The 26114-nt window shown below is 41.6% G+C and overlaps 1 protein-coding gene across 1 annotated transcript; it reads right to left on the reverse strand.

Moving 5' to 3' along the window:
* Nucleotides 1-358: 358 nt before the first annotated feature.
* On the reverse strand, nt 359-25885 carry fhl3b (four and a half LIM domains 3b). The gene is made up of 6 exons (XM_006794358.2): nt 25724-25885; nt 12188-12371; nt 7489-7663; nt 6478-6647; nt 3716-3902; nt 359-916 (listed from the first exon to the last, which is right to left on the reverse strand). Exons 2-6 carry the CDS (start codon nt 12341-12343, stop codon nt 765-767), a joined length of 840 nt encoding a protein of 279 aa, XP_006794421.2. The 5' UTR covers nt 12344-12371; nt 25724-25885; the 3' UTR covers nt 359-764.
* Between the last annotated feature and the right edge of the window lie 229 nt (nt 25886-26114).

Below are 26114 nucleotides of genomic sequence, written 5' to 3' on the forward strand. Positions count from 1 at the left end.
CAGCACTGAGACCCTTTAGAGGAGGTGGTGTCAGTGTGGTTCAAAATAAACTCCAGAATGGTTCATTTACAGTCTGACCCACCGACCAGCTGCACGTCAGAGCTAAATGCCTTCCCATAGATAGGTATGCTTTACATTCTGGGAATGCAGTAGAGTACCTCAGATGTGCAGAATACACAAACTGTAACAACGGACACTAAAATGAATAAAATTGCCTGGAAAAGTACAAATATTACTATAATTTTCCCCTGTTATCCACTAGCCAGTTTAGATCAGAATAAAACAGCTGCAGGAATGAGGATGCCCTTCATTTTCTACAGTCTGTGTATCTGTGTATTCATGCAGATGACTCCACCAATTACAATCCACTGTTTATTTAATGACATCTTATTGCATGTACAGCAGTAAAACTTTTTATAAGCTGAAAAGAAAAGGTGTTAACATAGTGAGAGACTGACTGCTTAAAAAAGAATCAGTAAAAAAGTAGGAACAATTTTGCCAAGCACGGGACATTAATTTAGATGTTTACATAGATCTTTTGCATATTTTCAATTCTTTAATGTGCAAAACAGAAACATTTAGAAAAAAAAACAGTAAGTAATACACGAGACTTTCTGGATCTGAACATACATGTCCGTGTGCTAAGAGCTTTGGTTCAGCTTTAGGCTGAGTGATCGTTGAAACTGCATGTGCAAAGCTGAGGGTTAGAAGTTTTCTTCTGCTGGCGGCTGCAGACTTTGATATTTCGCCGTGGCCTTGCAGGGTCAGTCTTCGTTGTTGCAGTCTGTGCACAGAATCAGGTCTCGGTCTGGGAAAAAGCCAGAGCCCACCAGCGACACGGAGCAACGCGAGCACTTGAAGCACGGCTGGTGCCACTGCCGCTCCTGAAAAGAAACGTACTTCCCATCTCCAAACCCTGCAAAGACAAACACGCAGCACATGAGCAACTAATGAAAGGATTTTTTTCTCTCATTCGGGGGTGGAAAGCAGGCTTTCATAACAGCCTCGTAAAACTGCGGAAATAACGTTCGTGAATTCGTGATAACATCAGCAGCTGGCAGCTACAAGGAAAGCACTGCCAGCTCTGTGTGCCCTCAAGTATTGCAGCTCATAGCTGCGGTCAAGAGCATTTAATTGAAATCCTCATTTATTTCTGGCATCTTAGTTAATGATGGAAAAAGATAAAGTTCATAATGAGTCTTCTTGTACTTGTTTTGCGCCGTTGTTTTGTTTCCACCATGTGTAGATCTTTTGTTTTGGGTTTTTTTTGTTGTTGTTTTTTTTTTAGCTTGGTATTTTTTGGTATTTTGGTATTTTTAAATGTTTGTTTTGAGAAAATGAAGACGCTTCAGTCAGTAGCTTGTTTTTAGATTGCTTGTGTACATTATCCATAACCAAGGTTAAATTAAGAGGCAAGCTCCCAAGCTGAAAAATTAAGCCGAGGCCAAAAAAACATGCAGTTCCCCTAGTGGCCGCTTGGGGCTGACTCCTAAAGTGAGTCAGTCCTCACCTTGCCAAGAGACCAGTCAGTGACTTCCCTTAGCAACCACAACAACCTAGCGACCTTTCATCTTCAACTTTTATTTGAAGGTGGAAAGTCTCCATTTCCATTTTAGTTTGAAAGTATCTGCAGACAAGTCAGCATCTACCATGCAAGCTACTGGTGATGGCAGTTTTTTCATCACTCTCTTTTCATTGATTTAACCTAGCAACCAACCACTCACAAAAAGGTTGGGAAATATATATTTTCCCTAACAACCCAAGGTTGCTAGGGGGTTGCAAACGAGCCTTTAGGTCAGTGTGAGGCCTTTTGAATACAGCTTCATTTACTAATGTAAGGCTTCAAAATACCTCATCTCAAACCAGTGGGTGCCGTCACAACAGCTTTGCTACATCTCTTAAATACAGTCAATGAGTTGACTCATACTGCAGAGAACTAGCACCTAAATCTGCAGCTTTTTAATTAGATTTACCAAGCTTTATGATAAGTTTCAGTTAATATTTTGCTTTCTGGCCATAATTTTATAGACAACTCAAAGACTCATTAAAAAGTTTGTGTCAGATTTTTTTGCATTTCGATCCCAACCAATGTGCTCGGACAGCACAGGAATTCTGGAAAATTTTGGCATCATTGGTGGAGATGGTGTTTGAAGAAATAGGCATTTATGTGTTTAGTATATACAGACTCCTGCACACATGGAGCAAAGCATGAGCTGGCCTAGCTAGAAAACATAATGCTGCAATTAGCTGAGAAATATTTCCCTTATGAATTAGTAGTGGCCAAAAGCAGAGCTAAAGGAAATGACTGTTTACATTAACCATGAGAAAACAAAATAAATCAGATGTGTGTGTGTGTGTGATGCTCTTTAGTGTTTGCTAACTGTCTGGACACTTTTCTTTATTTCTTCTTTATATACAGTTCCAGTGGAGGAAGCCCATATTAAAGATGGTCAAAGTTTCAAATAATAAGATCAGGCCTGGAGGCCATCTGACAACCTCTTGTTGCTAGAGGAAAAATGAATGTGCCAAGTACTCGCTGAGTGTGATGCAAGCTTTTCACCTTCACATTAACCGGTGTGATTTACAAGTGAAATCAATTCATGTCAGAAAGTGCAGCTTTTACTAAGAAAATGATTGCTCCATATTTCCAGTGACCAAAGAAATCACAAAGAAATTTTTGTTGCAGCATTCTCTTTATGTCCACTCTCACCTGCTAGCAACTTCCAGCAACTACTTGCCAATCACTTTTTTCCATAGTCACCTGTGGCTAAGAGCGGGCTGCTAACCGGTCTTTAGGCCTGAGTGATTATGGCTCAGTTTATGTGAATGTAATCCCTGTGAGCCAAACGTTCAGGCTTCAGACTGCTCTAAGCGCCAAGTTTTGCACAGTTTGTCTACTCTTGGCTCTGTATGATGTCACAGAGACAGGATGCTACTAATGTGGTCATTTTAGGCACACGGGTTACACACTGGATGAAAGGGAAAGGAGTTAAAAAGCTTTTGCTAGACAAAGGCCAAAAGGCCTCAGCATAGAATAAATGAGGACTACTTTAGAAGATCAATCATGCAAAGCGACTCCAGTAGAGTCCAAGAATAAACACATGGAGCTCAAAATGAGCATCATAAGAATGTTATGTGATCAAATCTTGGTGGAACTGGCCAAGAAAATCAGTTTCTGAAGATTAAAGTAAATAAAATCATGTTTTTACTGGTGTTTATAGTACAATTTTATCATATCCATCACAAGTGTTTACATCATTTAGTTTACTCCGTAATGGCAGCATTCCCGTTCCAGTGGAGCATCCAGCCTTAGATCAGCATCTCTGCTGAAGGTTCACTCTCCAGTCCACAGCTATATCCAATGTGTTTAAATCATTTCTAATGGAAACTGGACCTTTTTTTCTGCTGCTGTCTGACATTAAAAGCATTCACTATGAATTAATTTGTTTGAATAACAGGGAGAATCCACACAGAGGACACAGAGAGGCTCAGAATTTCAGCCCTGAGTCACCAGACCTGCTGAAACCTGTTTGCTAAAGATAACTGTTTAGGCCTTTATTGACAGAAGACCATGAAGACACACGAAAAACAGATAAAGGAGAGGCGCACGGTGTCTCCGACCTGCAAGAAATGAAACCAGGAGCACTGCATGCACATCGTTTTGCAAGTCCACAACTCGTTGTGTAAGCTCTGGGGGAATGCACTTATTACTAACCTGTGATGGCCGTGTTGCAGCCGGCGCACTTTTTAGCATACAGGTTACTGAAACACTTGACGCAGTACGGACTCTCTCCCTGCGAGGTGAAGGGTTGGCCAGCTAGCGGCGTTTTGCAGCCCATGCACAAAAAGCACTCTTTATGCCACACCTCGTCCTTGTAGGTCACCCCTCCTTTAGTCAGAGCCTGAGAGACACAAACTGGGTCAGTAAGACATGTAACACATTAAGATCCTGCTTCTAAAGCTCCTGATCCTGCCACACATTTGGCACATAGCTCAGGACTTTTTCTGTGGGCTTTGTTTCTAATTGGGTTTATGCTTCTTTTAAGATTACATACAGGTGGAATTTCAACAATGCATCTCAGTTTTTCCACATTCAGCCCGTTTAATGTTATTACAAAGAAATGCTTCTACAGTAAATTAAAGAAACCCATCAGCGTGCATCACTGGGTGCTGTTGTTTTATGGCACGTCAGAGGTAATGTCTTTGTCGGTAAATGGGCTGTAAAAGTTAGCGTAATTAAGACCTCTGATTGGGAACAAATGAGTCTGGACCACCACTTAAGAACAGATTAAGATGTTATTCCTTCTTAACTTCCAACTCTCTGAAGCAAAATACAATAAAAAGTCCAAAATTTTGGTTTCCTTCTTTTTATACTCTGCAAAATCGTCCAGTGGCCGGGTTTGGACTCTTTGCCAGACCGATTGTGGCCCTCAGGCCACACAGTTGTGAGAAACTGTATGGCCTGGAGAAACATTTAGAGAAAATCCAAAATAAATCAAACTTGTGTACCGATTCTTGTTTTTTAAAGTCATTAAAGCTGTACAATCATTCCATCCTGGAAAAAGATCAGTTCAAAGAAATAATTCAAAAGCCCAAAATTACCATGATATTCCTGCCCACGATGGGTGGATGTAAACCACTGACTTCACTGTAAACAATCTAGCTTGACAAGCTAGATTTAGATTAGCTGTATTGTGTACACATACGTGCATTTATCTGTTCAATTCAATCTAAGTGAACTTGTTTAACAAACTTGTTAAAACTACATACATTTTTCAGGAAAAGCAATAACTTCTTTGCGCTTTCATGGTCGCGTCGTGTGTTGCTGACAACGTATTTTGGAGTTATGACTTTCTAGTTTTGTTTATTTGAATATTTTCTTATGTTCCCTTGTTTGCATGCATGCATTCTGTCTATAAGCACAATAGCAGAAAAGGCTTTGAATGAATTCTCATAAAACTTTGCAGAGGTGTAGAGTGGGATCCTGTTAACAATCCATTAAAATCTGACAGACATTCACTGAGGTCTTCAAGGTCAACTTAATGATTTATTGGTCAACAAAAAATCTCATAGCATAGAAACTGTGATTCTTATGAGTGTGCTGTATAATATGAAAATATAGAAAGGATTGCATAAAGATTTAAAATATCATATATTTGACCTCTGATCTCTATTGATAGATCTGCTGTATAGCGCTACATACAGCCTTTTAAACTATGCTTCTTTTACTTTTTCTTAGTTCCTGGTTATAGTTTTTGTTTTCTTCATTATTTTTCCTTTTCAGTCTCATTCTCTGTTTTAGAGTTTAGTTTCATCCTAATTTGTCAGTACCCTTGTATTAGGTTCATTTCTGTCTGTGTTTCCGTTATCACGTTTCACTTCCTGCTTTATTTTGATGGTCGTTTGTTTGTTTCCTTGTGTTACTTTTACCCGTCTTCATCTTGTTTCTGCAAACACCTACACCTGTGTTAGTTCGTCCCAGCTGTCTCCACTTCCCACATTACCGTGTGTGATTAAGTAGCTTCAGGCTGCCTGTGTTTACTTGTTGTGTTGTACTGTGTGCTTCCTGCTGTCTCATATTCTCCTGTTTTGCATTTTGGACTTGTTACGAACTTGCATGTTCATGTGTTTGTTTTGTGCAGGTGATGTATCTTTTTATGTTAATTCAGCTGTGCCAGGGCCCTGCTTTGATTGGTGCGTGGATACACCGCCCTGACGTGAATGGTCCCAGCTGGAGGACCCGCCCATTAAAAGGAGGCTGGAGTGCTACGGCGGGAGAGGTCCTTGTGTTTCTCCTCATGACCCAGCAGTGTACCTGTGGCAGCCGCTGGCTGCAGTGCGGCTTAAAAGTTGTGGAAGTGGAGTGGGTTGGGGTGAGCTGCCGTTTCTTTTGATCACCCGTTTTCTCCTGTTTTGAGTTAGTTAAGGAGGTCAGACTGTTTTTATTTTTGACTTTGTTTTGGTAAGGTCAGGGGTGCGGGATTTGTGTAGTTTTGTTTATTGTTTTGGCCTTGGCTCACCCTGAAGTGTTGACACTCCCGTTTTGTTGTTCCTTTTTTTCCACATTGTAAATAAATCGCATTATAACGAACGGATTTGTTTCCTGTGGCTGCTTGGGTCTTGGGGGGGGGGGGGGGGGGAAGCGAGTGCCTCACTCATGTTATTGCCTGGCCCTAGATGGGTAGTAACAGACTCTATGTGCTTTCCCTTATGTTGTTTATTTTGTATGATCCACTTTCTTTGGGTTCATTCCAGATAACCTTTTGACATCAGGTACACATTGTGTAGTGGTTGTGTAGCGTTGATTATTCAGGAAGCTGGGTCATCTAGATTTTTTTGTGGTAGATTATACATTTTAGGTGTTTAAATTTGTCAGGAAGAGAGAAAAAAATGTCATTTTGGGCTCTGTAGTGATATATTTTGGTGTATTCCGGTATTTTCCAAAGGAAATTTTTAACGATAAGATTATTTTTGCACCTTTTTGCAGTGGCTGCACTGAGGAGCAAACCTGCCCTCGTAGCAGGGCATGCAGTAGTAGTTGTTTTTGTCTGGGATGAAGGCCTCTGTACCGATGGGCTTCTCACAGGCGTGACACGCAAAACAGTCCTCGTGCCACGTGGAGCCGTCGTACTCCAACATCCTTGATCCTGTAAGAGAGGGGGGAAAAATCAACGCACAAAGCAAAAACCTTTTGATCGTTTGTTGTTTTTCCATGTGTAACTCTTGGCTCCTCTTTGATCTCTGCTGTAAATACAAGTTGGAATGAAATCTGATAACATTCATACGAAGTCTGTGAAAACCCAAAGTGGTGATTCGGTGTGATGGCTGAACCTCTTTTGGCACTGGTAAATTGCTGCAGCTCCAGTGCATCAAAACAGCGTGATAAGCAGCCGCTGCGTATATGTCCACAGCCTCTTAGCACAGTTTTACCCATTTTGTAAGCGCCCTTCAGTTCAGAATCACTCACCACTTTAGAGAAGCTGGCAGCCAGTCATGCTTATGCTTATGAAACTGGACATCAGATCCTTTAATCACTGAGCTTGTTTTACAGCCTTTGGGACCTGAAAGGCAGCCCAAAAGCATGACGGTGTTTTGAACATGAACTTGGCTGCACATGTAAGAAATGGGGTAAGAGGGCAGGCGCACCAGTCCGATCAGAAACTAAAGGAGAGAACTGGTGTAACATCCACAACCCACAAGCCCGTGTAATTTTCAGTCATCCGACACCGATACTTTGCGTGTTTTCTTCACAGCGGCAGGAACTCTGCTGGGAGGATTTCAGCAGAGCGAGGAAACAATCACGCTGTCACATCTAAGCTGTCACACCTCCTGATAACTACAGCAAAGACAGGGTGTGAACTTTCCGGTATCGGCTCTGAAAGGCAGTGAACGTTCGAGTTTGAGCGATTTGTTGCAGAGGAGGCGGCTTATGAACATGGTTCAGTGGAAAGAAAAAGAAGTGATAAAGCCTGTCTACATTGTCTCTACCTGGCATGACTGTCTTGTCGCAGGCCACACACTTGGAGGAAAATTCATTGCGGTAACAGTCGCTACACACCAGAGCGTCATCCTGGCTGGTGAAGGGCTCGTCTGCCAGAGAGCGGTCGCAGCGGAAGCAGCGGAAGCAGTGCTCGTGGTAATGTCTGTCCTCATAGAAGAGCTCCTGAGGGAAGACGAGAGATGTGAAGCTTCAGATTAAAGCGTGTCATTGGTTAAAGAAGCTCAGGGTAATGAAAATAAAACACACATCTGCTGGTTATCTGCTTAAAAAGGCTAAAATGAAACCTAATAAAAAAAATGAACTGCGTTTAAACCTGCTCTTCGCCTCACCCTATGGTAGCTGGGATAGGCTGAGTTGGATAAACAGAAGTGGGTGGATGAACATTTCTACTTAAAACATGATGGTGAAAAGTTCAAATAAGTGGATACCAAAAAAAGAGTTTCAGTGATCATTTCTTATGCATGATATGGCCCTTAGCTTTCTGCAGAAAGCTTGACGTACTTGTTGAACTGCACACAATAAACAGTATGAATTCTTCCAAAGGGAAAATTGTTGCTTTTATTGTGGCAAGAAATGCATCTGGGGCATGAAATGAGCTTCCACTTTTATTTCCTGGCACATGGATGTCCCAAAAGCTCAAATTAGGTGCTGTGAGAAGCATGTCTGCAGCGTTTTTACCTTTATTGGATTACAGGGACCTGCTGTTAAGTTCCCCTAAAAGGGTCCAGGCGATGAGGGGGGAAGTAAGAAAAAGTGCCCGGGTCAGAAAAAGGAGTCAAGGAGGCAAAAGGGTTAAATTAAATAGTCTTATTAAAGTAGCTCAACTAAAAGAGACGGACAAGCCGCTATCACCATTTAAGGAAAACAAACAACTCAAGCGTTGGTCAATAAAGTAAAAAGTAAGTCAAAAAGAGAGCAGCTCACTAGCTGCAACCACACTAATGGCACTCTGGCCCAGAGCTCACCTTTCCCCGGGCTTAAATAATGCACAAAAGAAAGGTGGCAGCTAAGGCAGGAGAGATGGTCGGACACGCCCACACAGACAACTTCAGGAGGCGGCCCTGCTAGGGCCGTAACACCTGCTCTTTATGAATGAACATGGCCAGTACCTATAGAAGCTGGACATTGTTTATCATGTTGCTTTATCTTTTATTACTGGCTGTAAAAACCATGAACATCCCTGTTCTCTCTTTCCTATTGGTTGGTTTTTGCATTTAAATCTCTGCTTGGGTTGTTTCCTGCTTATTTATGTGCCTGTAAGTGTAAAAACCACATCCAGTACTACCTACAGTCTTGCAGTATGTTGTGAATGCTTGTCTGCAGAGTCAGAACAGAATTAGGAAAAAAGACTTTTAAATATTCCGCTTTTTATCCCAGGAATATTCTACAGAAGGAGCTGGAACTGTGAGAACTGGTCTCGATGAGGGAGTTTGAGCCCATTTTCAAGGAGTGAGAAAACACTTCTCTTCATTAATGTAACTGCTTTTCATCTTGCTCTTGTTACTGCACACAATACTGCATATGATACTGTAAATGCGTTATATTGTGTTATATTTACTGTCCAGCCCTGTTGGTCAGGTCTGTATTGAAAAAAAAAAGAGATTTTTCAACTTGCAGAGATTCTTAACAACACTTTTGTCTGGATATCTACAGTGAGATACGTGTGGACATGGGTGGATGATTCTTAAAAATTTTACTTGATCTCGATCACAACTTTATGTCATGGGCCAGATGCATCCCACTTTGATCTTGAATGGGAAAGACCAACAAAACTCCCCTTTTATCAGAGTACAGACGTTTTATTTATACATTTAATCCTTGATATTTGTCAATACAGTGGAACCCCGACTTACGAAATTCATTTGTTCTGAAATTAATTTGTAAGTCAAAATTTTCGTAAGTCGAAGCACCTTTTTCCATTACCTTTTGAGTGAGGCAATGCTGGCTGAAGACAAAGTTATGGGTGGAGGAGGAGGTGGCGGAGGTTGAAGAAAGCATACGTATGCATGCATACATACATACGTGTATATGTACATAACATTATGGAATTTAATTTAATTTTTTTTAAATTTTCTATTTCATCTATTTCGTTACACGGGCATTTTGCCGTACCACGGGCAGAAATATTGCCGTTAAGTGCCTTCGTAACTTGAATTTTTCGTTAAATGGGGTCTTTGTAAGCCGGGGTTCCACTGTATAAGGAAAAGAAGTTCAATTTTAACAGTACATCTCAGTTTTTCTTCACCATAACAAAATGCTGTGGTAGTTATGAAAAGAAATCTGTCACTCTGACTCTTAAATTGTAAGAAATAAATGTGTAAAGCTGTAAAACTTGTGAAAAAACTGTTAAAAGTCTCAAATTTGCTCTTTTCTTCACGTTTTCCACAGCTGTGAAGTGAGGCCCGATTGGAGCCTTTGCCGAGCCGATTCTGGTCCCCAGGCCTTACGTTTGACACCTCTGCATTATGTTATCATTGCATGCACATTTGATTAAATGCTGAGGAGTAATTATTCTTTTAAACTGTGGATGGACAGATGAAAGATGCCTCATTATAGCCAAGAGAGCTGAAAACATACTTTTATGAAGGTATGAGTCATTTTGTCTTGGTTACAACTATTTGTGCTAAACTATTTACCGTTTAATGCAAGTGACACAGTGTATTTCTGCACTCTTTTATAGATGTAAGTGTGCAGCAGCAGCTAAGTTGAAAATGATTGTACTTCTTGAGCCTGTCTGGACACACAGTAGTCCCGCTTCACTGTTTGATTCAAAAGCAGGGAACTAAAACAATGTAGGCTACAAGTTTAGACTTGATTTGTTTTTGTTTCTTATAAAAAGACAAGAGATCATGTGCCCACAGCGCCCCGCTGTCTCCAAACAGAAGAGTTAACAGAGGCGTTCCCCCTTTCTTCAACATTATTTTCTTAAAAATCAGAATAACTCACTTTGTATTTTCTCTCCGCAACAGCTGCTTGTGTTCCAGTTCACATGCAGTTCACGCGAGCTCTGTGATAAATGGCTCCATTGAACGGTGGGTGAAAAACGTATTTTTGAGGCATGGGGTTTCACAGCGGGGAACGGGGATGGAGCGGGATGAGCGATGCGTGCTGTTACGTGTTGTGCGGCCAAAGCAAGCAGGACTGTAATTTACTGCGCTCCCTCACAGGGAGTCCATAACTCACAGGACACTGGTGGCCTGGTGGCGTCTGTGGGTGTTTCCTTCAGGACAGTGTTTTTAATTTTCACTCAGCTAAAGCTTTTGGACAACTTAAAGGGGATTACTGACAATTTGGTGGTCTGTAACTAGAGTTATGTTTTCCAGGCACAGCAGCTGGAAAAATTATTGTAAAGGACTCCGACTTGCACAATTTTTATTGGATGAAGAAACATTTGCTTAAGTAAAAGCGGCAACGCTACAGTGTAAAAACTACTTTTACTGGATAGTATGACAGTTTTTTCACATGTATAAATTGTTTTATTGACGTACTTATTCAAGTTTTATGTGCATCTTAATTATGACAGAGCAGATTGAAAATAGCAGATCAAATGCTTGATTTATTAGAGCAACATTACATCGTTATAGTTTACCATCTAGACTCCATCACTTCCCACAAACTTGATGCACAGTAAACTGAGGAGTTATGAGCCCTCCACCACCCAAACGTCTGCCTGTCGGCTCCAGGGAGCTGTTTGCTTATCATTTCCCACAAGTATGTTACACTGTAAATTGGGGAGTGATGAGTGATGGAGCCTAGGGGTGGATGGTGGGGGTGGTGAGGGGGTTGAAACAGCAGGGAGTGATGGAGGGATAGACCAAACTGGGAGCATACAGAGCAGGTTGAGTTGCTTATGATGTGAATCTCTTGTTCACATCCCCATGGTGCTCTATTGGATTGAGATCTGGTGACCTCTGGTAAATTCATTTTCATGTTCATGGAATCAGTTTCAGGTGATTTAAACTTCAGGAAGCAACCATCAGATGGAATGGGCATTGGCCTTTAAATGATGTCACAGCCTACCTGAAGTAGTGTAACGGGGAAAAAATAACCCTAACAAAAGAAAATATTCCTAACAAAAGAAAATATCCCTAACAAAAGAAAATATCCCTAACAAAAGAAAATATTCCTAACAAAAGAAAATATCCCTAACAAAAGAAAATATTCCTAACAAAAGAAAATATCCCTAACAAAAGAAAATATCCCTAACAAAAGAAAATATCCCTAACAAAGGAAAATATCCCTAACAAAAGCTCAGCTAGAAACATAGTTGTTACTGGATGTAACTTCGGTTCTATGAGTATGTGCATAGACCCTGAAACTAAATTTCAGCAGACTTATAAATTCTTTCCAATCCACACCGCGTGACATGGATCCAATAAAGTTTGGACAAAGATGCACAGCTATAACTCCTGTTTCTTTTTTCTTCAGATAGCCTTCCTCCAGGACTCCAAGAAGCTGTGATGGGAGTTTAACAGACTAAATAACCAATCCATTTAGCTACCTGCAGCTCTGCCTTTTAAAATACTCTCATATTCTCCATTTAAAAGCCTAATGCTCCATCTAAATAAAGTCAGGCAGTATAAAAGTCCTTATAAATTATGTCTGATGGTAACTTGCAGTTAAAATAACAGTACAAGGTTGAGCAGATATACTTAAATCTTTCAACAGTGTATAATGCAAGCTCACCTTTGCATTGTGTCCAATTATTTCTTTGCATTCCTGGCAGGTGTTGGCGTACAGGCGGTCGTAGCAGGGGATGCAGTGGGGATTGTCCTCCGCCAGGATGTACTTGCGTCCATACAAGGACTCGTTGCAGTTTTTACAGTCGAACCGATCACTCATGATGATGCCTCTTCCTTAAGCCGACCTCCTGCAAAAAAACGAAACAAAAAACAGATGATTCACAGACGCAGTTTAGGATTCAATATCAGCAAGAATGCAGCACAGGAAGGAGGAGGAGAAGTGAGATTAGGAAGCCACAGAGAGAAAGCAGGAAGAAGGTTTTCATTTTTTTTATATACAGTGAGGAAATAAAGGCCAACAGGAGAGAGCTAATCTACTGAAAAATGTTAGGCTGCAGTCTGAGGTTAAACATTACTCAGGAACCTCTCCATGCTTCAGCTGCTATAAGCACAGAATGGGCTGAATAAGCACACAGTTAATGTTGATATACTGTAACTCACTGCCGTAATGATATACAAGCTTCTCCTGTTTCATCATTACTCACAGAGAGTAAAAGCTCACTCCCAACTCGCTCCTGCATGAAACCCCCTGTGGCGTTTTTGGCATTGACAAAAGAGGGACTAAACAATATTAATTGTTGGGAGGCGAACTGACACGACATTCTCAGTTTCAAAGGCTCTCGAGCACTTTTTTTAAATCTGCGTTTGAACTGTGTGTCAAGGGCCACACAGCTCATTTGTACGGTCTGTTTCTTCTGTCAACAGATTCCTCATGAACACTGTTTTTCTGCAGACTCGGACGTGCGACGTCTATCGCAAGAAACTAGGAAAATACACACAAGGCAGAAAAGAATGAGTGACAAGCAACTGGCAAACTGCAAGGCTCTATGTTTGGCTCTTTAGTGAACCATGAAAACTGGGGGGTTTGCAGCACTCCTGCAATAAATCTGATCTTTTTACAGGCTTTAATCATCATTGGAAAATGTGACACGTCTCATGTTAAAAATATACCTGGCACTTCTATAAATCAGCAAGAACTTTAGTATATTTAATAAAGTCGTGCAAAACGTTGCATTCATCCTGAATATTCCTCAGTTGCAAGCCTTTGAAGAGGTTTGTGTTACATTTGAGCCCTCCTAACTTCATAAGCACAGGAGCCGCATGAAGCTTTCAGTTTCCAAAGTTAAATTTGAGGGTCTGTAACATGATAAATGCTCACAGTATGAAGGTAAGGTCCTGCCTGGCTTTATCTAATAGACCAAAATTGTTGTAATTTTGAAAAAACTGGCTTATTTGGAGGGCTCAGTGGAGGGTTTTTGTTCAGATTAGATGGATTTTGTGTGGAATGAGCCTCTAAGTTCAACTCCAACTTTAAAGCTGTGCTCAGCCTTCTTTCTGAGCTCTGCATCAGTCCCTAAATGATGAACTTCCATTCACCGTTTGCTGAATCTACAAATGACTAGAGTGGCAGGTCGTGGTGCTGAGGAAGAACAGGTGGAAATAAGGCCGGGCACACAGACATCCCGCCGTCATTACTGAGCACACAGAGAGGCATTAGGAGGGCATGTGACCCTTATTTTCTGCAGCAGCAAAAGGAAATGAGTGAGGAAATGAAGTGCGGGAGGCTTACATATCCTCCTGAAAACATTTAAGACAGGACAGACGTGGGCTTGAAAAGATATATGCGGTGTGAATGAGGATCACGGATAAGAAAAGGTCTCCAGTTTGGGGATATGGTCGTGTTCAGGATCACTGCACGTAAAAAAAAGCACTTAAAGAGGCTTAACCTATTTTGGGCGAAGAGTGGCTTTGACATGTTTCTGTAAAGTCGGAAAGGTTCAACACAGTGCAGCTGAGAGACTTTCAAATCTCCCCGAGGGATCAAGGAATGAGCCAAGCCCCCCACTTCCTCTCTTCATCACCGACTCGGACGTAACGATGAGAAGACCCAGAGCTCACGAGAACTAAAGAAGGCCGCTCGCAAGTGTTTTTAGTGTTCGCCTGGCATGAAATAAGTGTTGTTCTGAAGCTTTTTGCTTCACGCTCTGTAACCTCCAAGTATTTGCATCTGGTCTGTTAAGGAGTGATGGTGGAAGTGCAGTTTACATTCCTCGTGTCCAGCGCTATCAAACATTTTGTTTCAAATAACCAGCGATGCAGTAATTTCAGATAAACATGAAAAGAATAAACACTGTCTGCTCTCGGTCATGGTCGGCAAAGATGCCAGAAGCAGAAACTCCCAATCCTCCAGGACATTTTCTCCAGGAGGGGAACGTGGAGGACCCCCTCCCTCCTCGCAGATAACAGCGCCGCTTCCTCTTAAAGGCCACCAAGCCGGGTCAACAAAACATGGAGGAAAAGCAAACTGATAAAAAAACCCATTACATCCCAATGTCTGGCTTCTGTCACATTTCTGTCTGGATGGAGAAATCAGCTCAACTTCCCTCCTAAATCGTCTAAATAGGCTTTAGTTACTATTCTCGTCCGTGCGTGTCTGCGCTGAATGCAGTGATAGAACAATAGCTTTCCTTCCGGACATAGTCTCCACATTTTAGCGCTTCATGTTTCTCTTCCTGGACCACAACATCTGTGAACACATTTGTAGTCTCCAGCTGTTGTCTTTCATCAAATTCTCCTGTAGGCTTCCAGTCGGGAATTCTAATGGGACCGGTGTTCAAATGCATCACTGCTGAAACAAGATTTCATGGCTCCTGTAGGACAGTACAACTCTCAAGCTGTATTGTCATCTATACAATAGAAAACAGGGTGAGACAGGCTTTGAATGCACGTGGGACCAGCAGGATTAGTTCAGCTTAGTGGGAGCATGTGCAAATAAAGTTTAGAACATGCCTAAAGCTAACCTGTTAGGGCATATCTCCTTACTAAGAGAAATGTCAAACACCATCAAACGTAGATTAAACAAGCTATAAACACAGAAGGAGACAAACATGTTTTGCCTTGCTTCCATTTCACAACATTTAAAGCCTCACTCACGTCCAGCAACTGCTAAGTGACTCAAATTCACATTTTCTTGCATTACGTGGTCGGTGTGGAACTACTCATCTTTCCCTAGCAACTGGTGGTTGCCAGGGCATCACAACCGGTCTCTTTAGTGAATGTATTATCTTTCTGTTCCAGATCCACACACAAACATGAGAGTGGCACAGAATAATTTGGAGTGACTGTGAGACCGGGCGCAAAAGCCCACAGTGAAGCCTCAACCTGAATGTTTTCACCATCACCATCGCCGCCTTGGTATCATAAGGCCAGATGTGATGAGCCAGAGGCAGACCTGACTGGAAACTCACAGTCTTGTCAGCCACATGGTTAGCCACTGTAATGATGATAAGATATAAAATTAATTTTGCAATGTGTCCTGAAACTAGAAACTGAGCCTGTAAAGTCATTATGAAGGTGTTCACTGAGGTCACAGATCAAAGGGGCAGAGGGTGTAGACTTGTATAGGAATGGAATGAATTCTGTGTCCAGAAAAGAAGCAAAAAACAGTGAGATAAAAACAGCAGATAATGGGAATAAGTTTTACAAAATGCAAAAGATGGCTGGTACCATCATCCCAGCAAAAGCAAAGCAAAATGCAGAGGATTATAACTGCAAACCAAGACTGACTGAAATCCTTCAGTGTTCGAGTGCATTTTGCATCAGACATAAATGCAAAGCAACACCACCAAGTTTAATTTTCTTTAATTTCAGTCTCCATTAACGCTGCAGAGCTGAAGAGCTGAAGAGCGCCATTATCAGCAACATTACAGAGTCAGTGGTTTGAGATTTGGACTTCTTATTCTTTTAGTCCATTCATCCATCCATTTTTTCCCACTTACCCAATTCAAAGTGGGATGGAGCCCATCCCAGTGGTCATAAGGCAAGAGGCGGAGTACACCCTGGACAGGTCGCCACTCTAGAGATAGAGAAGCATTCACACTCACATTCAGACCTGCAGCCAATTTAGAATTAACCTGCGTGTCTTGGTTTCCATGGCAGGAAGCTGGAGTACCCGGAGAGAACCGATCTAAACACCACACAGAAAGGCTCCAGCCTGGACCTTCCTGCTATGAGGCAGCAGAGCTGACCACCATACCAAGTGACCAAATTACTAGTCTAGTGCAAATAAGTGTATATTAAGTACACCTTATATGTCATATATAAATAGAACGAGAAGCCAAGAAAAGAAAAGTAAACCCACAAAGTAAAGCCTGGAGGGTTTTTTTCTGTGTAACTGATTTCTTAAGAGGCAGATTTTGATTTACACAGATAACATTTTCCATGCCTGAAGGAGAGCCCATGAACTGGAATGCCGCCTTCACAAGGCTTTTTTAAAAGGGATTCAACGTCATCAAACTGAAGCTGTGGGCGTGCAGACCTTTCCCTTCTTTTGTGAACTGCAGAGACTTGTCTCTTGCCTTTGCACAGATATACACATACTTTATCTTTCTTTCTTTTTTACCTCATTTACTGAACACAAAATTGACACAAAATGACAAATTAACTATATAAAATGAAAGCAGGTAGATATCTCATAAGGAGTGATGCCAAACCATTTTGAATCAGGTGTGAGACAAGATTCCTCTGAACGCCTCCAGAAACGTCATGCTTATGTAGCAATAACCAATCAGACAAGAATGACTTTATCTGCATACCGTCCAGACAGGCTGACACACTCAGCTGTCTGGAACACCAACTGACTTCGTAGCAATTACCTTGTCTAAGAGGTAATCACTTTACAGGTGTCCTCTGCCACCGCACCCGGGAATTCATGTCACGCTGTTCTCTTCATGACACATTAAACCAAACAGTCATCCATCCTGTCTGAGTACTCTAACTCTCACTCAAGTAGCACATCTGCTTAAACCCTTTAAACCCACAATTCACCTCGGTGATTGCACATGTTGAATTTTTCGCCAATACGCCGTCTGCCCTGGAGAGAGATTTACCGGGCTCGCGGCTCGCGGCACTTTGTAGAGGATCAGCCTCCCGTCTAATGTCCCTTCATGGCTTGCTTCTGTCGTTTCACTCCTCAGCAATGTGACGGTTTCTTGCGACAGGAGCCAGGAAATCTGCTCGTCTGGTTGTTAGTGTTTACTTTCCCTGCGGAGGAATTTAGACTTATGTCTGTGGTTCTCAAACCAGATTATTCCATGATGAAAACCACTGTCACATGCAATAAAATCAAGCAAAGCATATATGAGGAAAGTGTTAAATCTGTCACAGGCACAAAAATATTAAGTCATGCCGTATAAAAGAGACTCAGAGCCTTTTTTGGGTGTTTTTCCCCTCAGCCACCTGAATCTCACCGGCACACCCTCCAGTGTGTCTAAAGAAGGATGTTTTTAATGTGTTTTATTTTAACTTACAGTCGCCGCTTTCTCCACATTTGAAAACAGAGCCTCTTTCAACAGTTCAAACTGGTAAGCAGCTAAGAAAACAGGCAATTTTTTTTAAATTAGTGGCTCCAGAGATGGCGATGATGGTCGAGAAACTGTTCCAGACTAAAATGCGCCTAAAATGTTTAACCTTTTAACAGCCAACAGTTTGCCAGCGTTTAGGTTCTGTTTTAGTCGCACACTAAACAAGCACAGTTTCAGAAACTGGAAGAATATTTCCCTTCAAATCAAGGCTCATACTTAAGCCTCTTTAGGCTGTGCCAAACAGACGAAAGGTCTTTAAAAAAAGCTAAAGAGTATAATCCGGGTGCCTATGAGTGTCTGACTTTTCCTCTAGCACCAAAATAATGTTGACCTTTGTCTGCTGGACAATTCAACAAACTGGCCCTGCCATGGTCCCTGTTGGCTGTACTCACACTCGACTGCCTCACCCAGCTGCACTGCAACAACCCAAAAACACTTCCGCTCACAGCAGCATCTTAACATTGAAAAGTCGTTTTGCTGAATATAAAAGATTATGCTATGATGCTTTTATGCACGCCGTCACTTGATTGGATAAGCGGGGACAAACTTTTTAGAGGCAGCCAGAGTTGAGGAAGAGTTGGAGCGATCATGCTACGTCCTGCAGACTGTGCCCAAGTCCAGCTGAACAATGCTCGTGTCCAGTTATTGGAGCAGGCAATGGAGTGGTAAATGGTAAATGGGCTGGTATTCTTACATAGCGCTCAAAAGCTACAAGCCTCATTCACTCAGTCACACACACATTAATGCCTTTTTTCTATCCCTAAGCATTTTGTCTGTCAGTCGCAGAAACACTCACATGGATGCACTGGGGGAACTTGGGGTTCAATGTCTTGCCTAAGGGTACGTTGACATGCAGACTGTAGTAGCCAGGGAATACATCTACCAACCTTCCAATATGGATGATTCTCTGTACCTCCTGAGCCACAGCCATCCTAACAGTTTATTTAACCATATTTAGATTTTAGAGGTTAAACACGCTCAGGTAGCCCAAGTGTGAGTACACTTGTACTCTTTATGACTCTATGTTATTTACTTATTTTTCTTTTGGCTACTTCCTTTTAGTTTTCTCATGGGTCTTACTTCCTGCTTTTCTCTCTTTCCCGCCTTTGTGATCTCCTACCCCACATCCATCAGTTTCACACATGGTTTAACTGTGAACACTTGTGTCTCAACAGCAACTAATCATGTGAATATAGTGCATATAGTCCTGTCTCATAATCCTAAAGAAAGTTCACTAAATATATCAGGTTTACCTTTTTTTCCCTCTTATAAACTTAACAATACAATAGCCTCTTTCTTCTGTACAGTAACACCCTTTAAAAATCCACAGACTATGAGAAAGTGTGTGACAAAGTTGGTTTTCAATTACCTCACCCCACTTCAGTTTTTATTCCCCCCCGAAATGGATTAGGGCACTTTAACGGCCTGCAAAGCTCCAAACAGTCCTCATATTGTGCGACTGCTGCATTACACAACCTGAATTTGTCTGAGGTGAATGAGAATATTGACAGCACCCACAGTAGAGCCCTGCAGCACGGAAACAAAGCGACACCCTTTTGGTTTCAACTATAGCCCGATAGAAAGTAAAATAAAAAAAGAACAAGGCCGGTCTCTCAAGGCCGTCAGATGACTTTGCTTCCTTTCATCTCCAGTACAAAGACGCTCAACGTGGCGTGGCTTCCTTTCAGATCACATGGCCAATTTCGGCTGCAGGCACACAAATCAACATGAACACACATTGTCGTTTGTGTTGGCTCTGATTAAAGAGCTCATCAGGATGAATTGCTCCTTGCTGCTGTAAACACTGATGTTATTTTGAGACACTGAGCTGGCAGATCGGTTACAATATTTTGGTTACTTGCACATGGAAAAAAAAAGAAGAAGATGAAGGGGAAAAAAGCTGCAGTTTCAGTTGTGAAATCCTTGAAAGGTCAGATTCAATATCAGCGACTCAAGGGGATTATAAACAAACTGGTTACGCTTCATTTTGTGTGACTGTGTCTTTGGTAATCTGTTAAACTCCACTAAAACGACACAATCGGTATGGATGATAAATGTCTGTCTTTCTGCAGATCATACATTTACTCTGAAGAGCTACATTTCCTTTGTCTGGTTCGTTTGATTCAAACCTATAATTTAATTAGGTATCATTAGATATTAACGCCACCCAGCCTGTGTCATTAAATCCAAAAACACAAGGAAATAAAGTTCCTTTAAAGATGTGTGTAGCTTCGTTTTCAGTCTCCAGCTGGCTGTTTGTTTATCTGTGGAAACAATGTGGACCGCAGCTGCTACTGTCGACTCAGCTGACAAACATTTCACAGTCAAACAATTGAAAGAGTCACTACTGCAAACGTGTTTCACCCTCGGACCTGAAGGACTCGCACAAAGGAGCGGTCCTGTCCACGTACGCAGGACGGTGCAGGCTCTGGCTCTATATTTCCCACTCTGTCATAGCCCACTCAGTGTTATGCTGCCATTCACAGTCACATAAAATCACTTGTTCATAAAGATTACTTTACCTGTCTTTGCTTTAATTCTTCAAATTTTAGTGACTCTGTTTGGTCTGTGACGGCCACACGAGTGCTTCCAGGGGAGTGTACTCCTTAAGAAGTGTTTGATACACATATTTATATATATTACATATATTTGTATCAAACCTTTTGTAATTATTTAGCTAAATATTCCATGGTTTTAACCAGTTTAACCTTTAAAGTGCTTTATTTTATGAGCACTGTTCATTAAATTTTACTCAAGAAATTAAATTAGCCACATTTTCCACTCCGTTCCTTTAAGTTCACGCAAGCAAACTTTAACCACTGACAAGACTCTGGAAATGTTGCTGAACAGTGGAAAAATGCAGTTTAAGCTCAGTTCATCAGTTTGTTTTTAGCCTTCTGCTGGTGTCTCTGGAGATTTTACAGCTGGCCAGACTAAATTAAGGGTTCTCAAAGTGTTTGTGGCCAGGGATCCCTTATAAGGTCCCCCTCAAAAGATTAACACCAATTATGTGTTAGCATCATCGTCTGTCGACTGACTCAGAGCTTTACTGCTGCACAGCAAGAAAGCTTTTTTCCACCCTGAGGAGGATTTGACAACAGAATGATGTGATGTGTCACAATCGTGTCAAGCTGTCCAAAATTACTCTTTCATTCCAAATGGGTTAACTTTGGCATTTTTGTTTTTACAGAAGCTAAAGAAATGGGAACGTGTTTATTTTTTTTGTTTTGTTAAAAGCCTAAAGATATAATTTAAAACTGCAGACACACTGGTTCATCCCTTGTGCCTTTTTCTGTTTGAATAATTCATCTGTCAGGGATGAGCGGTCAGATACAAGGCCTGGACTTAAAACAGCCAGTGTCTAAAGAAAAGTGTTAAAGACTTCAGAAAGAAACATATTTCTCAATAACACTTTCAAAAATACAAGAAAGTAATTGGAAGAAAAATATAAAGAAATGAGGGATGGTGCAAGACTTTTGCACTATTTAATAAAATTAAACAATTTTTATCACTTATTCCAAATTATTTTTATGACCCAGTGGCTACAGGCTCCAGATCACTGGGGATCCACATGGACTAAATGACTCTGTGATTAAATAACTGTACATTTATGGTGTGGGGAGCACAGTGGTGCAGTGATTAGCGCTGCTGCCTCACAGCAAGAAGGTCCTGAGTTCCACCACCTGGCTGGGCCCTTTCTGTGTGGAGTTTTCATATTCTCTCAGGTACTCTGGCTTCTTCCCACAGTCCAAAGATATGCAGTTAGTGGGGTTAGGTTAACTGGTCATTCTAAATTGCCCATAGGTGTGAATCTGAGTGCAAATGGTTGTTTAGCCGTGTGACAGGCTGGCAGCTGTCCAGGGTCTAGGATAGGCTCCAGCCTCCCCGTGACCCTGACAAGGATAAGCAGAAGAGAATGGATGGATGGATGTTCCAACAGCTCTTGTACCCCCACCCCCCATTCATCCACCACCAAATGCCCACAAACGCCTTCACCAATCCCAGTTACATCAACCCACCTGCGCACCACCTGCTAAAGGTGCAGCTTACATTCCTTTCCCATTGCTGCATCATTTTGTTGAGGACTTGCAGTCTCACCTGTATCAAAACCTGTTCCTGATGTAGTACCTGTGAACCTCTGATATTCAGTACACGGTTAAAACAATGAATGATGAGTTGGAAGAAAGCTGAGGAATCTTCATCCTGAGAGGAAATGAATGTTTGTACCAAATGTCTTGACAATTAATTGAACAGTTTGTGAGATATTTAACGAAATCCCCAAACTGCCAAACTGACTCTACAGCAGTCAGGAGATCATCAAAGAGACATTATAATTCATCCCTCAGGAAACATCAGTGTCTGTACTGAAACTGCAAAAAACCCCGAGCTGAGCAGTACGGCCAAAAATCGACTTAAAACATTTAAATATTACACTGAAATAAAGATGAAAGGAAAGAAAGTAGAAAGAAGGATTCAAAACAAAGATTACAATCAAGTGGACCTGTGGAGTCTCTTAAAACTAGGTTTGTTTTGGCAACGCGGTTGTTTAACTTGGAAAAAGACTGTAAAAAAATAAACAGTAAGCTTGGTCTTAAATAGTCTACAGAAGACTATAATCCAACACAAATACACGAGTAAACACTTTCCCATCAGCTGTCAGCGAGCAGAGGACATCGAGTTCAAGTCCTGGGTGTTAATGTAACAACTGTTTTCTGACAGAGTGCCGAAGCTGCTGTCTCTGTTTCATATTTACTGTTTGATTTATTTGTCCCGATGGACTGGCAGCCGGTCCACGGTCTAGCTTTTCCTTGTGCCCTCTGACAGCTGGGATAAGCTCCAGCCACGCCTGCAACTCTGAGATGGATGAGCAGTTAAAAGAAAACGCATTGGATTTATTTGTTCGGGGCTCCATCTTTGTGTTGCGGAGTAAATAAGCAGAGACAGATATAGTCAAAAATATTTTTCTGTCTCACAGCCTCAAAGCTAGCTGTTTGCAGCATTGATGCATAAGTGCATGTCATACGCATCACTTAACTAAATACAACCAGGACAGTATAAACTCAGTATACTTTCACTGTTTCCACAGGAATTAAGAAGATAAGTAGCAGCAGTCAGATCTACACCTCAGACTCTGCAGGCCTCAGTTAGCATGTTAAATGTTAAAGTTACAGAACAATTAGAAAAAGACTGAACAAACAGTGAGGTCATCTGTCTGACAGCTGAAGCTTGGCTCATATTTGATCGTCCTACTGCACAATGATCCATTTCTGATGTTCTATCTCCTAAACTGTCATCTTTCCAGCACGTCAGCTGAAAGACTGGCTCGATTTAAGTGACTCCTGAAAGCTTATTTTCATAGATTAACTTTGCCTTTAAACATTTGCTCTTTTCTTTGGCTTTCAAATGCCACCAATTGGTCCACCCCTAGGATTGAATCCCCTGGCACAAACAGAGCAATAAACTGGGCACCTGTGTGGTTAAGTGGCAGAAGAATTGCTTTGAATTATACATAAGAGAAATCAAGCAACCACTGACTAAACCAGGGGTGTCAAACATAAGGTCTAGGGACCAGAATCCACCTGTCACAGTCTCCAATCTGGCCCACTGGACAGCTTTGGAAAGCTTTTCCTACTGATAAAAGCCTCACCCATGGCCATACGGCATCAGAGTAATAGACAAGCAATTAAATGACAGTAAAAATCCCTTTTTTTTTCATTTTCTACTATCTTCCATATAAATTATTTTTATCATCATTTTAGTTTCAAAATGATTTTTTTAAAAAGGACATTTTCTATGAATTTACAGATACTTTCTGCTTTATTGCACACAACGGTTTCTTATAAGTTTGACATGAGTTTGACACCTCTGTGCTAAACAAATGGGACAACACTGAAAAGATGCCTGATTGTGTCAGGACTCCCCAGATGTCTATTTACACCTACAGCCAAGGGGCCACTCTGTCGGTGATGGGGTTGTACACATCGTGGACAAACACTGGTTTGAGCAGTGAGTGAAGCCATAGAAATGGGAGTGAACCAAGGGAAAGTGCATCTTTCACCATCTTAGAACGCTGCAATTGTGCTCGTCCATCCTCCAGTTCTTGGCCATTGATCAGCAAATGTGAAACTGATCTCATCGCTCACGTTGTATGTGACGGTGCTGGTTTTGATCTAGTTATATGTTTGGTGAAGCCTGCAGTTAGATGAGACTGAAAAAGTCACATGGATGGGTGAGGAAATGTTCCTCCAGGTGAACCAAATATTTACCAAATAATTCACGCTTTACTTGAATTATTTGAGTGACTGTAGCTCAGGCGGTAGAGCAGCTCACCCACTGATCGGAAGGTTGGTGGTTCGATTTCTGGCTTCCCCCCAGTCTGCATGTCAACTCTCCTTGGCCATGTTGCTCTCTGATGCATCCATCGGAGTGTGAATGTTAGATACGCACTAACAGATTAGAAAAAGTGCTTGTGTGATTGGGTGAATGAGTTAGTGGTATAAAGTGCTTTGAGTGCTCAAATAGAGTAGAAAAGCGCTATATAAGAACCAGACCATTTACTTTTGGCTCTTCTTCACACACTTTCTTGTTTCTATGAATTTATGTATGAACATGTACTTAAATGTGTTTTTTTATGCAGAGATTTGTCCACTTCTTTAATGTATCTATGTGAAACACTTTAAATGTTTTTTTTTATTATTATGACAGTGATAGCTGCCTCTTGGCTTAACCTTGGTATTTTTTTAGGAGAGCTATGCAAGAAGAATTTCCTGAAATTCCAACAAACTCATCACAAGCTGCACAACAGGACTAGGAAATGGAAAAGACAGGGATGTGTGTGAGAGTGACTCACAATGACACTCTGACGGTCTGAACGTGTGGCAGACAGTCGTAAAAATCATCTCCTCTCTGACAGTTTTCCCTTTATTTTCTAAGTCTGGGGTTTATCTCCACTGAGCTGGAGCCAACCAACCTTCACCCAACACAAGAATTTCAGAGGAATGTGACTGTGGTCAAAACGTGGCAACACTGTGTGGTTCCACCATGAAGGGGGGAGAGAAAAGAAAACAAAAAGGCATTTTTCTTCTTCTGCCCTCTGTTTTCTAAAAAAAGACAAAGGTCAGGAATTCCATTCAGCAGGAAACAAAAACACTTTTCTTCAGGGTGAGAGCGCAATCGGAGATGATTGTTTCAATGAATGTATTAATTTGACCAAATGGATTGGAACATGGGGATGGTGTGCGGTGATGGAAACTATGAGTGCCGGAGGCAGGGTGGGGGGGGCAGCCGTTTGCTGAGTCTCCAGAACAAAATGTGTAATCTGATGGAGACATGACATCACTCCAACAGAACAGGACCGAAGGGCCTCGTTAACACGAAACAGACTCGAGTGCAAAACATGTTTGTTTGTGTGGGATTTTATTGGCCAGATATTACTTTGTGTGCCTCTGAGCCAGTTTAGCTCTTGAGGGAGGAAGTGTTTCCTCAAGGGTCTCCTTGTTCTTTTTCTCATAAATCTGACTTCAAAAGCACTTATTCACAGTATCAGTTACTCATTTGGACCATGTTCAGGCTCCCAAACCCCCAAATAGCATCATTATTTCCTCACACTAAAAGAACTTCCTTTGGCTTCAAAGATTTGGTTTATATCGGTCCCACATAACTTTAGAGTCCGCTTTCTAATAAGGCACATTTTAAAGATAACAGTGCAGCTTTAGAGTACATTGAATTCACACATTTTAATTAAACTAAGCAGTTATTCACTTTTAAACCTAATTACTAGAGTGAGTTATTACAACCTGGCAACCTGCAAGCTTCTCATTTAATTGATCAATTATTAACTATTAGTAAAGCCATGATTGGGTCATGAACAGAGCCTTCTTAAAGAGTGGAACCTTTCATTTGAAAGCCTCAATCCACGCAGATATTTAACGATGTCTGAAACATGTCAGTAATTAGTTTTGCAGCAGGCGAAGACAGGTGTTTGTGCCTCCGCGGATAAAACTAGACCTCACAAAAACTCACCTAAACATTCATTTTTCACACAGTAAAGCTACCTAAAGCTGCTCCTTTACCCCCCCTTCCCTATGCTGTGAAGCTGTCAGTAAATGTACACGTACCGCTCTCGACGCACCAGCAGTTTCTGGAGATGCTCACAGGAGACTCTACAGCCTCTGCAGGACCTGCAGCCTCAGCCAGCCGCTCTGCTCTGCTGAGATGACAGATAGTTAAATCCACCGTGGACTCCAGCGAGCTGAAAGCTGACGGCTTTCCACTGACAGAAGCATCTGCGCCGTCTCTGGTGCGTAAAACCAAAGCGATTCCTCCAAGACACCGCCCCTTTCCCCCACCCACCTCTCTGTCCTTACACTCCCTCTTTATTTCACTTTGCGGGGAGCTGAAAGACGGTAGACTCCATGTGTTTTCTGGACGTAACTGAATATTTTAAATACATGGTAGACTTTAAGGGATCCTCGGGCTAGTGCAGGGGCGTTTCCGGGATTGTTTGGG

The sequence above is a fragment of the Neolamprologus brichardi genome, chromosome 22, assembly GCF_056152115.1.
Source record: "Neolamprologus brichardi isolate AB-2024 chromosome 22, ASM5615211v1, whole genome shotgun sequence".
Taxonomy (NCBI): Eukaryota; Metazoa; Chordata; class Actinopteri; order Cichliformes; family Cichlidae; genus Neolamprologus; species Neolamprologus brichardi.

Excerpts from the sequence above, each read along its gene's own strand:
- fhl3b (XM_006794358.2), bottom strand. The coding sequence starts at position 12,343 with ATGAGTGATCGGTTCGACTGTAAAAACTGCAACGAGTCCTTGTATGGA. Across the intron at positions 6,648-7,488 it reads CGACAAGACAGTCATGCCAG|GATCAAGGATGTTGGAGTAC; the intron begins GTAGAGACAATG and ends CCTCTCTTACAG. Across the intron at positions 917-3,715 it reads CTGCAACACGGCCATCACAG|GGTTTGGAGATGGGAAGTAC; the intron begins GTTAGTAATAAG and ends TTGTCTTTGCAG.